The following is a 16,895-nucleotide window of genomic DNA, read 5'->3' as shown; positions in this document are numbered from 1 at the left end:
AACTGGTCGGTTTTCGGATACAAGGTAGTCGGATTCCAGTTCATAACCTCGAGTTTTGAAGCCTGGATTCGGTTAATTCTACCCAAACTCTTTGAAGCCCGAGTTTTTAACAATTACAGTTGATATTAGGCCACAAATTTCCTCACCTTCCTTTAAGAAATAAATCAAAAGTAAACAGAAATACATCAATTTTCTTTTTCCTCAATTGATCAAAAGGCGTATCGACAAAGAAATGCTTGAAAATGCAAATATTACAGACACCGGATGCATATACGAGCATGGTCCTCCACCATAAGAGAACACTTGTATAAAACGAATTAAAGCACAACGAAAAGGAAATTAGACAGGAAAAAAGGGAGACAACTGGAAAGCTGCCGATACAAAGTGAATATTACAAATTGGTTTTAGCTGGCTAAATGGCTAGGAGAGCTGTTGAACATACTATGCCACACGAACGCTCTTGAAAGCACGATCTCTAGGTCTTGGTGAGTCCAGTTATCTGTCGGAAGGTGTTGAAGAAACATAACCAACTCTTGGAATTCCAGCTTCACAAGCTTATCTGACCACTGCATATCAAACAACAGTGGTCTGTAACTCATTGACCTCTACTTCATTTATAATAATCATAATAAAAACTGAAAAGCAATTTCGGTTGACATGCAATAAACGAAAGGCATTAAGTTTTCATATGGAATCTAATTGGCCAAAGAATACAGATATGGCCCTTTGGATTCTCTGCAGTCATATTGACTCGACCACAAGGTGTGTGCAGAAACACCCTCGAGAAATGGAAAATATGGACAAGGAAAAATTTAGCAGAAAAGCCAATACTACCTTGGCCTCCGCCTTCCAGTCATGACCAAAAAGATCATGCATGGCCTTACGCTTTTGCTCCATATGCAACCATTCCCAAATTCTAAACTACGACAGAAACTCAAAAGGAAAAGAAGAAAAAAGCACAAAATGGCACTTTAAATGAATAGAAAGAATGAAACCATTACTTCTGTCAATGGGAAGCAGTAGACGGTATAATTTTTCAGTTTTGAACACATTGTATATCTCTTAAATGCTAATCAGATCAGAATTTTCTTTAAAACCTCATGAAAGGAATAAAAAGTATCATAAGCAACAAGATTTCTTCCATAACCAAAGCTGGTAACATACTAGCCTCCCTTACCACACTAGCACTTAGCCAAAAGGCCGAGAATCAAAATGCTAGCCTTACACCTCTCCACTATTAACCTAATGCAAAGAAAACACACTGCCAATTGACAATAAATCGATAGATGCATTTCCTTTTCACAGTGAATACATCCGTACAAGTAACCAAGGAAACTATCCTTGCAAAGGCAAGAAGTCTTACCGTTAAAAGAAAACTAGCAAATATATACACAAGAAAATCTGGCAATGAATCTCCTTCAGCAAGATAGGTATCCCACAGGCGGGTGACGAGATCAAAAGGAATCTAAACAGGAAAAAAAAAAGAAAACATCTCCATTAGCTTTGCAATAAATGATAAAAGCACCAAATTTCTGTTACTCTAGTAATCTCAAGATTAGTTAGTGACTACTCTAGTAACCTCAAGATTAGTTAGAGTGACTTTGCCCATCATATGTGAATCTCTTTCAAATAGGGAAAACTACAGAAAGGCATGGAGAAGAGATCTTTAGAATCATACCTCCCGTATTAAAAGACAGTTGAACCAGCGGAAAGCAAATTGAAGAAATTCTAGCCCTTGCTCCTCCACGTGTGTAGATACCGGTTCTAGCACAATAGAATTAATACTGAGTATAGTAGTATACACATGAAAAATGCATTATATTAAAGCCCGTCATACAAGCAAAAGTTGTTCTTGCCTTCAAGAAAACAAACCCTAGAAATACACTATCAAGAATTCACATTCACCAATAAAAGAATTTTCCTTGGTACAATACAAAACGTGCACCATCATTTTATTGCATCACATGAAAAATTGGACAAACAGAAAGAGCAAAGAAAATCACCTCCATGGCTGTATAGCATATATTAAGTTATTAACACAGCCCAACTTTAGCCTAATGTTTGCCTAAACTCTCAATGGTGCATAATGTGTAAGAAGGATTCGAAAGTGTGCCCTGTGACTTCAAATCTTTGGTTAAAACTGTCTAGAGAAATAAAAGTAAGCTGGGTTATTCCAAGGGACTATTTTCCCTTCTTTTTGAGAAGGATAAGTACCAGGTAGGGGAAAGAAGCCAGAGTTATATGGGATTCCATGCTCTTGACTGTGTTTTGGGTTGTTTGGTAGGAGAGGAACAGAAAGAGTTTGAAGCATATGATCGCATTTGGGCTCTGAGATGTTATGGAGCCAATTCAGTTTAAGTCCTTTCTTTGGGCAACTGTTTCTGTTAAATTAAGGGATTATCTTCAAGATAATTGCTCATGTTGGCAAACAGCAGTGTGTATAATATGTCTGTGTTTTGGTAGGGTCTATTTTAGAAATAAATTGTTCTATTTCTTTTTGTTGGTTCCTGTCCTCTATTGTTTAATGGGCAATAAAATATAAGCTTATATTTTAGTATAATTTGGATAAGTTTAAAACAAATTCTATATGTCCCTTCATTAATTCCTGCATGATTAGAACGCCCCATCTTTAGGCAGCCAAAGCATCCATATGTGAAGCAACGCCTGCCATACTAATCTCAGATCATTCTGCCTTCCACACATCCTATTTATTCTCTTTGACAACATACGAACATACACCCCAGAAACACCCAAAAAATTATTATAAAGTACCCTACAGGAAATGGAGCATGTTGCTTTGGCTCTCTCATTCACCGCTTGTAGTTACCCATAAGTCCTAATATGCATAACAAAGAGAAGAAAATTCCATTTTGAAAACCATGACAGAGGAAATGTTTCAACTCTTCAAAAAATTGACAGAAATAATAAAACTAACCAAATGTAGCTTGTAAATTCATTATAAAAAAGTACTGGGTCATGCAGGAAAAGAGGTGCAAGAAGGAGAAACTAGATACTGAAAGATGGGAGTTACCATCAATCCGCCTGACCAATTCCTTTAGCTTAAACACTAGCCTCTGGATTCCCGGCTGAGCAAATGTGTAATGATCTTGCATACCATCGAGTAACTTTGATAGGCACCAATAGCAATCAGCCTCAACATAAGATATTTTATCGGGAGACAGATCAGAGATTGACCAATTATCCACACTCCCTTCTAAGTATTCTGACAAGAAAACTACTAGAAAGGGAGTAGCCAGATCATTTATTCCCTGAACATATCCACTTGCAGGATGTCTAATGGCCCTGAAAGAAATTAGGAAAAGTAAGTTGAAAACATGTCACTAGTGATCATAAAAACAAAAAAATTCAAGAAACAAATAACTCAAAATGATTATAATAACCATGCTCCATGTCTGACTCAATTTTTAAAATCTAAATTACAGAAACCCAAAAACTGCTCACCCAATTCGTAATGCTAGCAGAATAAGTAAACGTATAATCTTTTTCACTTTGATAAGTAAACGTTGTATCACATACTATCTGTGCACACTCCACATTTACAAAAAGATGCTCCATGGAAAGCCAATGGAATAGACCTAGAACTTAAAACATCCTGATTATAATACTCACTAATAGTTGAGTGACAGTTGGGGTATGAGAATCAGGCCCTGTATTCCCATCCCTCTAAATAGACAGTCAATCCTACCCAAAAATATAGCGCAGTTGAACAAGAACATAAGAACTTAAACAAGTAGCTATCAAACTTGAAAGCACCATCCGCGAACCACACAATTTGAAACTAATACTATAGGAAATCCTTTAAGGCAAGTTAGAAAAATCCAACTACGTCTCTTTATTAATAAGAAACCTCTAAAAGTATAGACATGGACATGGGCTGGTTTTTAAACCCTACTCAAGATGGAAGACAACAATGCAGAGCCAAAATGATATATGTTCCATACTGTAACTGCAGCGTAATTATCCGCATGTTTAATGAACCAAAGTCCTTTGCATGAACCCTAAACTAAGAAAATTGGTCTGAACTTTCTAGATAAACCATATATCTGGGATCAGTATTTTATGCTTGTTGTTAGGCATAAGCAGTCCAATAGATACAGGCTATTGCAAAGGTTGAAGATAAAAATATAAAACAGAAAGGTCAAACATATTTGGGTTCATGAGCTACTGAACATAGGTTGAAGAAGATATTCCATAAGCCATCATGTCTCCTTTTCTCACATTAACACATAAGATGTTAATAAAACCCAAGGGGGACCAGGAATAGTATTTAACCATGTGTAAAGGATCCGCTCCAAGGATTTCTGGACTTGTTCTTGCTGAAAAAAGGATACATCTGGCACTGTTCTTGGGCAATCAACAGCAATCTAAGATAACAATAAGTTATTGTTAAATTCACCAAAAAACGTATTAGAAATTTAGAACTAAGCAGATGGGCATTTTGGTATATATCAAGGCACCTGACGAAGCATGTTTATCTCATCATCTGAGCGCTCAGAATCCGGAATGTCATAGTATTGGGAAACACAATCAAGATACTCGAGGCGCTTCCTTTTCAGAACTCCCCCCCTTCTATCTGAATTAGGTGGTGCATATCCCTGTTGTCAGTTCATGTTTAATTTCATACAAGTAACAACTTACCAGATAAAGGTATCCCAGGTTATTACAAGGGGTTATAAAAAATGAACTCCCTTTCTAAGACATAATGTTATCTAAACAAATTCTTTAAAACTTCCATTCCAATTATAAAAAACAAAGCAACAAAAAATTCATAAACAAGAAAAAGTCGATGATATGAAGTGAAAAATAACCACAAAAGGATAAAAAATGCATGAAACATCAATTTCAAAGCATGGGCAGAACAATGGCCACCCGCAGGTTGCACTTGACAAACATGACCCAGCTGCAGATATGGTTGTAATGAACAAAACTGTAGAATTACAAAAGCCAATACAATGGACCTTAAGGAGAACCTTGCATCCTTAATGTCCATAATGCTTCCTATCACAATGTTAGCACAGAGTATACTATATGCAAGCCACACAAAGTATCCAGTCGTGACATTTACACTGAATACTTTTCATGCATAATGCTCTATGGGCAATATTTCAATATTTTCAGCATCCGTACAAGCTAAAGCCCAATCAACCAATTATTAGCATCCAAAAAATTTCAAATTCTTAAAAGGATCCAAACCTCAAGCTTACCAAAAGAAGCCTCCATACGTCTGGTCGCATATATGGTGGTATGCCACTCCAAGACAACTCACGCAACTTCTCTACACAAACAATTAAAAACTAATTTTTAAAAGAAAAGGGAAAGAGGAATTAAAATAATACAGAGCTCAGTCAGCTCAGCACGAACCAAAATTTGTGGAGTGATAGATATATCATAGAGAAAATAATGGAAAATTCAGATTTCAAGTGATAAGGTTGTCCTTTAATCATGATGATACGTGTATACAAAAACGTAAAGAAACATAATCGAGAGCATATTCTAACAGGTCCAAGGGCCACCCTGCTGCTATAATATTAATATTATCACCATATATGCAGGTGAAAATAACAGGGGAAAGAGTGATGAGAAAGTCATTATACCTAGTATGACTGTTGTCCCTGAGAGAACCTTTGTGAACTTTGCAACTCTAGCAGAATCGGTACATCTAGCACCCGTGGTGGATTTCTGAGCTTCTTTGGAAGTATTCTCAGTATCGGAAGTGGATGAATTTAGGCTATTTGAATTTTCATTATTGCTTGGCTTGATTGAGCTCTGCACTTCTTCCTATTTTAGAAGTAAAATCCTAGCTTTTACATTCTGAGTTAATCATTTAGTGCAAATACTATGATATAGAAATTTATTACACAAAAGATATATCAAAATATACCTCCAGTTCATTGGCCATACGATCGCTTGTTTCAGATTCGTTGTATGAGAAGCTCCTTTCATAATTTGGAGAGGGGTCTTGGATGTTTGACTGATCTAGCGGGTCTGATCTCCGACTCAGTAACACTTTACCAGGAATGCTACGCCCTTTGAGCAACCTAGATATCAGAAAATAGAATCAGAACATAAATAAAATAAGATATGTAGCTAACTTTAAGACAAAACACAATCGGACTTATACCAAATGTAACTAATATCTAACTACGATGCTGATGGAAAGTGCAGGAGTAAGACAATGTAAAAGTCAGTACTAGTGCAGAACTGAATCGTTCTTCCGAACTTCAATATAACAAACCAAATTATCCTACACATGACCATTCTACCATAAATCAGTAAATCTGAGACACACATGCTTCTTAGTCATTGAAACAAATCCAGCAAAAAACTGAATCTCCTACAACCAATTTTCAGCAATATGACATCAATTTACGGTTTCATCTATACAATAGGCGGACGGAAAACAAAGCACAATAAGCGGGATTAAAACTGTGAATCGCCCGTTAACTCTAAATTCGAATAGTCTGATTGCATCTGTTGTCCCCATTTACTCACCAACCAAACAGAAATGACCATTAATGGATTCTTCAATCTAAGCACATAGATCTCACAAATCACTGAACTCTTTCCACTGATTTACATAACAAAAGGAACCACCAAAACCCACATTCGTTCCTCGGCCAAATTGTAGAAATTGGGAGAAAAAAAATCTATAATTTACGTACTGGACCAAGTCCATCATGGGTTTTCCCAAATGCAACGAATCGAAATCATTTGTGGGTGTGAAATGGACAGTCGAATTAAGAATTCCCAATAGTTAATTGTAGTAAAAGAACAAGCTTTTTCCAAATGGGTTTTCAAATCTGAGGAAAATCTTTACCAAAATTCACAAATAATGAGAAAACAAACTGTAAATTTAAAACGAAAAAAGAAAGAGCTATTGTTGGGAAGAGGGAGAGGTACCCTTGAACATTTCGGAGCGTTTGGTTGAATGTTGAATCGAGGGATGAGATAGAACCTTCATCTTTGGAGTGATTTTCTTCTTCTCTGCTGTTGTTTTGGTTGCTGTTGTTCTTCATGGTTGACTAGATCTTCTGCGCTCACTGATCCTATGCTCTGGACCTCATTACCAGTTACAACATTAATTTGTTCGGCTTTATTTCATATTTGCCCCTAAATTTTAGAGTTTTTCTACTTTAGTCTTCCACATTTTTTTCCTCCCAGGTTAGTTCTTAAGACCAACTCCAACCCTTGGAGTAAGTCTTAAAATTCCCCTTCTATGCCCCCCTTTCATTCCAACCCTTGTGCTAAAATGGAGTTTAAGTGTTAGAACTCATAAATAAAAAAAACCCAAATTCCGGCCAAAATTTAGCCCAAAATTAGCCCAAAATTAGTGGTGAAGCCCATATTTGAGAGTGGAACAAAGAAAGTGAACATGACTCGCCCAGTCTAAACGCGCGCACAGCCCGCACATGTTTGCCCACCTTAGCTTCCCTAGCCCACCCATGTGGGGCTGTCGCCCCGTGACACGAGCCCAATGACTCTTTTTTATAATCCAATGGCCATAAATCAAATGGACCTTGGATATCGAACGGTCCACTTTAATTTATTCAATTTATAGTTTTATATTTATATATTTATTGAATCCAATGGTTGAGATCGAATATAATCAAATCCAATGGTAAAAAACAAAAAGATATAACGGTCCAACTTTAAATCCAACGGCTAAAACAAAAAAATATATATTTAACTCAAAATTCACCCAAAAACTCTATAAATACATGTTCAAATATCCACACAAAAGTCACTTTTCTCCAACAATTCTTTCAATTTTTCTTTCTACCATCTTCCAAAACCATTTCTTCCAAGTTCCAAAATTTTCAAGATGGCAAAAGATCATATTAGAGGTCGTAATTGGTCATTTGAGGAAGATGTTGCTTTTTGCGTGGCATGAGTTGCTATTATGCCATTGGCACGAATCAAAATAAAAAGGTTTTGTGGGCTAAAATCGTTGATAAGTTCAATGAAAATTCTAACTCCGGCCGAAGGGAATTTGGTGGTATTTACGATCAGTGGAAGGTTATCAACAAAGTATGCACTTTATGGAAATGAAGCTTGGAGAAAGTCATGATTGACATGGCTAGTGAAAGGAGCGCCGTATAAGTGGTGAGTTTCTTTGTTGATATGTTATTTGTCATGTACATAATCTTATTTTGTAACTAATTGTATTTGTGTATTTCTTGCATAGGGTGACAAAGTAATGACAATTTACAAGACAAGAACTACACCAAAAAACCAAGCTTTTAAGTTGCATCATGCTTGGGACGTCCTCAAGGATTGTCAAAGGTGGGGAACCGATGTGGACCAACAATGGGGAAAATTATTTGGTAGTGAAGCCACAAAGACAAATGATGTCAATGATGTGTCGATTTGTTGACCCTAATTTCTTCTTTTGCAAGGCCCCTGGGAAGAGATAAGCAAAAGGAAGCAAAGAGAAAAGGGAAGTTCCAAGATCCGGTTAGTGCAACGATTTCTACCAAATTTGCAAAATTGGCTAAAGGCTATAGCTCTCGGGAGGAAAAAGCGGCCCGATTGCGCTTGGCTTTTATGAAGGAAGGGGAAAGGGAGCAAGAAAGGTTCGAATGTGATTTGATAAGGGAAGGCCTCAACAAATACACTCCATATAGGAAGAAAGTCTTACGTGATAAGTAAAAGGAAATTTTACGAAAGCATGCCACAAAGAGTATCTTTCAAGATGATGATTCATCTCAAGGCTATATCCCAAGCCCACCACCAAGTCAAGGTGATGGATATCATTATTAAGTTTATGTAGTTTACTAATTATCGTTTGTATTAAGTTTATGTAGTTTACTAATTGCCGTTTGTATTAAGTATATGTAGTTTATTAATTGTCGTTTGTATTAAGTTTGTGTAGTTTATTAATTATCATTTGTATTAAGTTTATGACTTATTAATTATCGTTTGTATTAAATTTATAGCTTATTAATTATTGTTTCTATTCAAGATGCCTTGAATAATTATTATACATATTTTTGCACACTTTGATGTACAATAGATGCCTTCAATAATTCAAAAGGCCTTAAATAATTATTGTATATATTGTTGCACACTTTATGTATAATAGATGCCTTCAATAATTCAAGGGGCCTTCAATAATTATTGTACATATGGTTGCACTCCCTTGAATTGGCTAGCCCAAGCAGTAGGACAATTTTTCCACTCCCAATGCATGCAATTGAGACTTCCTATCATGCTAGGGAAGCCTCTTTTGTCTACTTTGCGTAGACGCATCTTCAAGTCTTCAAGATTTGGCTTTCGGAGGTATGTGGCTCCATATATGGCTTTAATTGTCTTACAGAAGCGCTTAAGGTTCTCAATAGCAGTACTTTCCGCAAGTCGACAATATTTGTCAGTTAAGTCTGCAGAGTACCCATTAGCTAGCATCTGAATGCAAATGTGAGCTTTTGATGAGGTGATAGACTTTATCGGCCTACGACATCTATCTTCCTTGCAAGGTAGTGGTCATGATGGACAAATGCATTTAAGATGCTTTCAAAAAAACTCTCTCCTCATTCGATACCGCCTCTGAAAATCACGATGAAGATATCTTGGACGTTCGATGAAATAGTCTTTCATCATCCGGTTATGACATTCTTCTTTATCACGCTGCACAAATGAACGCCCCGTGACAGAACCACAATAGCTAGATCCGACATGGTGCTCACATTGCATAAGCGAGTTTGCAAATTCAGCTTCTTCGTTGTTCATTTATGCATCCCTAGTTGCAAGGCTTGCTTGGTATTGTGCCCTTTACATTGCCAATCTACGCATTATTCTATCACTCATTAATGAGATATTGATAATTTTGAGAAAACAAAAACACTATGAAAGTTGGATGATTGGTGAATATGTTGTGTGATGGTTAGATATTCAACATATGCTTATATAGAGGATGATTGAAGGTTTGCGTTTCAGGTGTGTAGGTTTGTGTTTCATGTGTTTTGTATGTATTTGGTGTGTGTTTCGTTTGTTTTGTGTGTTTCATGTGTTTAATGTGTTATACATCTCTATCATATGTTTTGTATATGCTTCATATGTGCTTTGTGTGTTTTGTGTTTATACATCTCTATCTTGTGTTTCATATTCTTTCATTGTGTTTCTTGAGTTTCATGTGTCTATTTAGTGATTTTTCAATATTTACTGAAATTTAAATATTTTAAGGTTAAAATGTTCATAAAATTAATTTAGGATAGTCTACATAATTTTGTTTTAAAAAAAAGTTAATTTAAAAAAAATAGCCTAAATTTATTCTTTAATAATCTGGGGCTAAAATTTTAGATCAGAAGGGTTGGAGCAGAAAAGTTGTTTCTGGGTTAAAACTAAATTTTCTAGCTAAAAATTTTAAGTTTTAACCCAAGAGTTGGAGATGGTCTAAGGACTGTTCGATAATCATCTCGTTTTTAGTTAAGTTTTCACTTTTTTGAAAGCTAAAATTTTGTTTAGTATACCAAAGGTTGAAACTCAAGAGCAAATTTTGAAAACTAGAGAAAATAGTTTTCACTTTTCACTTTTTTAAACTGCATGTAGTTGCCAAACAAGATTTCTGTTTTAAAAAAATAAAAGGAAAAAAAAAAACGAAATGGTTATCAAATGACCTTAAATTATTATTTTTTTAAATAAATTATTAGAGGGGGAAGATTCGAAAACTCTTACATTAAGTTAGGTCTTAAAATCTTGTAAGTGTGTCCTAAATAAAAAGTATAATTTAAAAAAAAATTGCAAGCAGTAAAAAGAAACAAAGAAAGCTATGCCACTTCCAACTCATGCCTTTTAGCTTTTGGGTTGGCGAGAACCTTTTGTTCATGTTTTTAGTGGTGATCACTCTTCGTTTTCGTAGTAGTCTTTGAGATTGTGGTTACTCTCTCACTCTATTAAGAAGAACTTTTGTTAACAGTTGTGGCTTACCATTCAACCTTGGATCTTAGAGCAACGATTATTGTTTAAATCTTGAATTGTGGTTTAGTGGTTTATAAGCATGGTAAATGACTATCAAGAATAACTTCAAGTTGACTCATAGTACAGATGCTTTTTGTCGACAATTACAAGATCAGCATATGATGTTGCGGTCTTTACCTTGTGATGATTTCGATAGTTATGCAACTAGCACATTTTAGTTATCGTGAGTGTTATCTTTTGTGTTGATGGGATTTGGATCTTTTGTGGTTGAGGAATTGTATTGTACTTCAAATGAGCTTGTAGTTATGGAGTTGTGTTATTTCTTTTAGCATGTGTGGCCTCGTTGTTTGCTTTAACCACATTCACACGCTTGTCTCATGTAAGTTATTGGGCGTTCTTAATGAATTTCTTTTTATCTCATTTTATAAGTATGCCTAATAACAGCAAAAAGTAGATTATGATACAAAAATTGACATAATAGTATGTTATCATATTTTATAATAGTTTTAGTAAATGTATTAAGAGCGGTTACATTAGGCATACTTCGAATTTTGGGACCTAAACCTGCTATTCGATGATCCAACCAACCATCTGGCTTTTGGAAAGTTTATGCAACTCAAGGGTTATGGGTTATACGATTCAAACCGGGCTTTAACCATTTGAGAGAATAATGCAAAGGGAGTTTCGAAAATCATGCGGGTAATACTTATGAATTTTGCCGCCGAGGGCCAGAGTACGTTTACTTCTATTCCGGACTAGCGTACCAAATCAGTACGTCTTGCAGCGATGTCGTGCTTAAGTGAGTCCGAAGGGGGCAACTAGACTAAGAAATCTTAAGGATATAATTTTTCAGACGACGCACTGACTTGCGGAATAACTTAGTAAAAGGTGCTAAGGTTGTTTTGGAGTCAAGATTCTCTCGCATGGGAAATTCTTGTGTGAGGAATTCGAAGGTGGTGGGCCAAAGGGTGATGTGAGAAGAGGGTGAAGTCATTACATAGGTAGCGGTAAAGAAATTCTAAAATACAAGACCCAGACTAGCTAGCTTGTTGGCCCCACACACAAAATAATTTCCCTACCCCACCTTTCCTGATTTTTCATGTTCATCTGACTTCATTTGTATCCCACACTTCTTCCACACAAAATATTTTTTAATGTACAAAGAACACGATCTCACACGTCACTCATGACCCCACCCCGGTTGTGGTGGGCTTCGGGATTTTGTCTTAAGGCCCGTACAGATACGTGCGATGCGGGACTCAAGACTTTGTCCTCCCGCACCCTTCCCCCCTCAGAACCCCTCGGCTTCTAAAACCCTACAGAGAGTGCAGACAGATACATTTTCTCCGTCTCTCAAACAAATATCAAATCGAAATCGCCGCTGATGGAGGAAGACTTTGAGATTTACAACACAGATAACGATTCTATTTGGTCCCAAATTAAACACCAAGAGAAGCAGATTCAACTCAAAAGGAGGTCATTCAAATTTTCTTTTCTTTTTGCTTTTCCGATTTACCAATTTCCTTTCTTTCGATTCAGTTCCTGGTTGTGTGCGAATTGATAAATTTAAGCTCTTTCTTCTGTGCCCAAAAATTTTGTTTTTCTTAAAAGTTTTTTAATTGACCAATAGTTATGCTTATTGATTGATTAATTTTTTGAATTTTTGAATTTTCTGTGCAGGTGGTTGTTGGGGCTTCCTGCTTCCAATGCTGAGCAAAAGAAGTTTGAGAATCCTGAGTTTTTAGAAAACAAGGCATTGCCCGAATCGTTTCTTAGGGAAGACGATGTGAGTTTATTTCTCTTGTCGATAGATACGTGCTTTTACTGCGTTTGAAAGAAGAGTGCATATAATGTGTGCATTCATAGGCATAGATGTAGTGTCCAGTAGCATATGATAACCCCGGAATATGAATAATTTGTGTTTTCACCAATTCGGGAATCTAGAGGTGTGGCCTCGTCGCGACATTTTAAGATTAAGTGGCGGTGCCATTCTTATTGGTTCTTCTTATGTAATGTAGATTACAACATAGATAATCGGATTGCCGTGTGGGAGTGCGTGTTAAGTAGACAAACACTGGATACCAATGCATTGTTTTTGGAACTATGCATACAGAGGTTTTATGCCTTATCTTCTTTATTTTGAACTGCTCTTATTAAAGCTGGAGCTTCTTAATCAGAAGCAAAAAGATTGACAGTGACATTTAGATCCTCCTGCTGTAAACATGCACCATCAGCATAATAAAAGTGCTTATTGCTGTTATACAGAATTTAGTATGCATCAATATTAACCTTTTAGTCTTCCAAAATGCATGCTTAATATGATCGTCATTGTTCTTGTACCGGTATCGGTTCTACATAGTCAGCTGATTGTATTAAGGTGCTAGTGGGATTCAGTTCAAGCACTTCTGCATGAGTCCCTTTCCATTTAGGGATCCCTCAAATAAGCTTATTTGAGCGACCCCTTGTGGGGCACAATCCCCAGCGTATTTGAATAATCCAATAACCTGTTTTGGAGTCTTCAATCATAGATCTTCCTTGGAAAAAAGTTAAGACAAATTGTAAACCATTAAGACATCTAGTTGTGATCAAATGGTTATTTGTCTTCTGATTTGGGTAAATTTTTTGCAGAGTTTGGTCTTTGAGGGAAGACTTAAAAAATTGATGGTCACATCATTAATCTACAATACATAGGGGCCCCTAAAAGATATCCTTCAAATAAAATATTTGAGGAATCCCTCATCGAAGCTTCATCTCTGTCTCGGTCTATCTATCAATATATAAACAAATGTGTGTGTGTATTCTAAATTGTGATTCCAACAGAAGATCTGCTGGTTGGAAGTGCTTCATAAAGAAGCACTACCAGGCAGAACCTTAGTTTTCTTCTGTGTTTCTTCTACCTGGCTTGTGTTCCTCTAGCATTATTCCAAAGTTGTTTGGTTACCTTTTTTCAATTATGCTTACGATCTACTCAATCTGTCTGTCAGATGTTCTATGAAGTTGCAAAGTCTTGTGTCGATGCAGCCTTAGGATGTGAAGTTGGGGGGAATCGAGTATTTCAAGATGATATACAACTGTTTGACACACCAAATATATACAGAGTCTTGTCATCGTGCCTTGATGACTTGACTAACAAGGGGCTTTACCTTTTTGCTTTGAAACTAACAGGAGGCTCAGCCAAGTTTGAGAAAACTCGTTGGAAGATGAAAAAGGTTATCAGAGAATCTTTGCCAAAAGTTTTCGGAAGCCAAGATAAAGATGATGATAAAGTGGAAATTTCTCAATATCTTTCTCAACTTCTCAATGACCCGCAATATTTCCGAGATAATTTTATCACAGTTCTATCCTCCAGATCACAATCTAATCGTGCTGCCGCTAGAAAGCTGTTGGATAGACTCCCGGACATGCCTCTTGAGACTCTAATTGCAATGAACAAAAAGCTTAGAGGGCGACAAAGTCTGCCTCAACTACAGTCTAAAAAAAGTGGATGGAATCGAGATAGACTAATTAATCAAGTGAGGGAAACAAGTGAGGAGATGCTCACAGAACTTGGCATAGGTGATGAACTGCAGCAGCCATTAGCCAAAGCCTTGGCAGTAGTAGGCTTATCAATGAAGTTAATACCAGGTTTTCATAATTCCACTGCAACAGAGTTTCACCAATTCTCACCAGAAATAAAGATATTGCAGGATGAGATAGCTAGAGCTATTTGGTTAGTTAAGACAAAGATTACAATACCAGAGCTGAAAAACTTGAAGATTCTGCTAGACCCGAATGCTAAAGTATCCAACAGGAGTTTGCGGAGAGCAATTAGGAAAATGCTAACTGAATTTCTTTTCGAGTGTGGTGATATGGATACCATTCCCAAGTCTTTATTAGAAGCACTTGTTTTTATCAATAGGAATTCCCAAAGTAAATCGGATAGACGCATCCTAAAGGATGAAATTGAAGAAGAGGTAGAATGCATATTGAATGTGAGTGCTCAGATAAAGCAGGTTATTTGGGATACGTTTCCTGATCATGACTTGGATGTAGATTTCTCTGATGCATATATGGAAGAAATGGAAGAAAGTGATGATAATGATGATGACGACGATGGCGACGATAATATTGACAACAAGGGTTGGTTCGAGGAAGATAGAATATCTGGAAGTGAGAGATCTCATTCTAATGATTCGTATGGTGAAGTTGAAAGTACTGGGGAGTCAATGCCATCTTTTTGCAAGCCACCTACTGCTAATACTACCCCTAATTGCAGTTATCCCCTCCTTACATCTCACAACAGTGAGCGACTTGAACATATGCTCTCCACTCAAGCTGATTCTGTAGACTGCAGTGGTATCAGAACAGGGTTTGATGGAAATTTCAATGAGAGACATGAACCTGAGTGTAATACTGGAATGGATACAGAAAACTCGCTGCATCTCAACCCAGAAGAGGCGCTTAATAAGCAAACTACTTGTAAGAATGAATACCTTGCCGTCCAAGAGGTATGTGATGAGACAAGCATGATTGCGTATAATCTCATTGGTCATATGTTGGATGATTTTGCACAGAGAGAAGGATTGGGTTTAGACTGGGATGATTGTTTATATCTCAGAGGTAATTGTGCAGCTCAAGAAGATTATCAAGGTATCCAACTATTATTATTCTTTTTTCCTTCTCTCATGTCATATGGAGAGTGAACTAAAGAAAATTAAATCCTAATGAGAAAAATGAAACCCATCATTAGGATTTAATTTTTTTTCATAACTACTTAAGACTTGATTGTATCCACAATAAAAAAGATTCCTAATAAAATGGTACATGATTTACGTTTTTGTTACCCTTATTCCCCCACTTTGTGGTAGAAAGTGAAAACATAAAGACTTCATTTTTGTGCTCATGACAGAGGTAGAAGAAAAACAGACATTTGCTCAGGAAAATGATGATGGTACAATAATTGTTCAAGTAATTGAGGATTTAATACCCTCTTTTCCAAAAAGGTATCAGTGCTTCGCTTTTCTGGATGATTGTAACTTTGCTTTACATTGAGATTTCTGCTTAGATCCGTGTAGCATTTGAAATTATTTTCTTAAAGAGATCCTGACTCTGTCAGACAGAAGACGATGTGTAGTGCCTTAAACAAAAACTTGTTTAAAACACTTGATGTCTGTATTGATATTGCACAACTTCTGTATATGCAGTGGAATAGAAGCATTAAAGAAGTTGATGGGCCTACTATAGCATCTTGTGAGGTTTTGGTTGTCCATTTTCAGAAGATTCCAGAAGAATATGCTGAATTCTTTCACACTCATCCTCAAGCTTGTACTGCGGCTTTGTTTTTCTTCTCGCCGCGAGTTGAAGGAGCTTAGTTATACAATGAGGTCAAGAACTTAATATGGACTTAACACATACTTATTCGTCATTGCCGCTTGTTACTCATTGAAGAAGACCAGCCAGCAATCAAATCTTGGAAATTTGAGCCTTAACTAAATGACTGGAGCTACATAGGTGCTTGCATGGCAGAGATCTGCAATTATTTATGAAACGGTTTGTCCCGTGACCCCTGCCCACAATATCATAAGTTCTGTTAGCTGCATGAGGAAACCATCGAAATGTATAGCTGTATGTATAGAAATTACACAAGAACTATTGGTACCTGAGAACAAGAAACCATGTTAGTTGGAGACAATTTTAATTTCTGGTTCCAGCCGATCGAGGAATCTTACTCGTCGAGTTTAAGCCTTGTACCTCGGAACTCATACTAGGAAGTTTTTTTGTTGGACCTTGCAAGTGCGACTATGTGCTCTGTATTTGTTTATACAACGGTTCATGTTTTCCCCTGCAAATAATATGAAGTACCAGTTTTAGTACTGTAAACAGTTTACCGTGCTGTAGTTATTTGTTTATGCAAAGATTCACAAACGTAAAAGCCGTCTAGGAAATCAAGTTTTCATCTTTAGTTTTGGGCATGTTTACTT

The 16,895-nt window shown here is 36.6% G+C and overlaps 2 protein-coding genes across 2 annotated transcripts; one reads left to right on the top strand and one right to left on the bottom strand.

The window, feature by feature from the left end:
• Positions 1-171: 171 nt before the first annotated feature.
• On the bottom strand, positions 172-7,090 carry LOC137723193 (uncharacterized). The gene is made up of 10 exons (XM_068462364.1): positions 6,922-7,090; positions 5,903-6,059; positions 5,616-5,799; positions 5,226-5,296; positions 4,479-4,616; positions 4,294-4,385; positions 3,032-3,303; positions 1,679-1,764; positions 1,364-1,465; positions 172-566 (listed from the first exon to the last, which is right to left on the bottom strand). The coding sequence occupies exons 1-10, from the start codon at positions 7,035-7,037 to the stop codon at positions 405-407; spliced, it is 1,380 nt and encodes a 459-aa protein (XP_068318465.1). The 5' UTR covers positions 7,038-7,090; the 3' UTR covers positions 172-404.
• A 5,103-nt stretch (positions 7,091-12,193) lies between these two features.
• LOC137722317 (uncharacterized) lies at positions 12,194-16,794 on the top strand. The gene is made up of 5 exons (XM_068461284.1): positions 12,194-12,411; positions 12,616-12,721; positions 13,920-15,564; positions 15,824-15,917; positions 16,119-16,794. The coding sequence occupies exons 1-5, from the start codon at positions 12,320-12,322 to the stop codon at positions 16,156-16,158; spliced, it is 1,977 nt and encodes a 658-aa protein (XP_068317385.1). The 5' UTR covers positions 12,194-12,319; the 3' UTR covers positions 16,159-16,794.
• Positions 16,795-16,895: the final 101 nt, after the last annotated feature.

This window comes from Pyrus communis, chromosome 17 (assembly GCF_963583255.1).
Source record: "Pyrus communis chromosome 17, drPyrComm1.1, whole genome shotgun sequence".
Taxonomy (NCBI): Eukaryota; Viridiplantae; Streptophyta; class Magnoliopsida; order Rosales; family Rosaceae; genus Pyrus; species Pyrus communis.
This window is presented reverse-complemented; position numbering and strand designations above follow the sequence as displayed.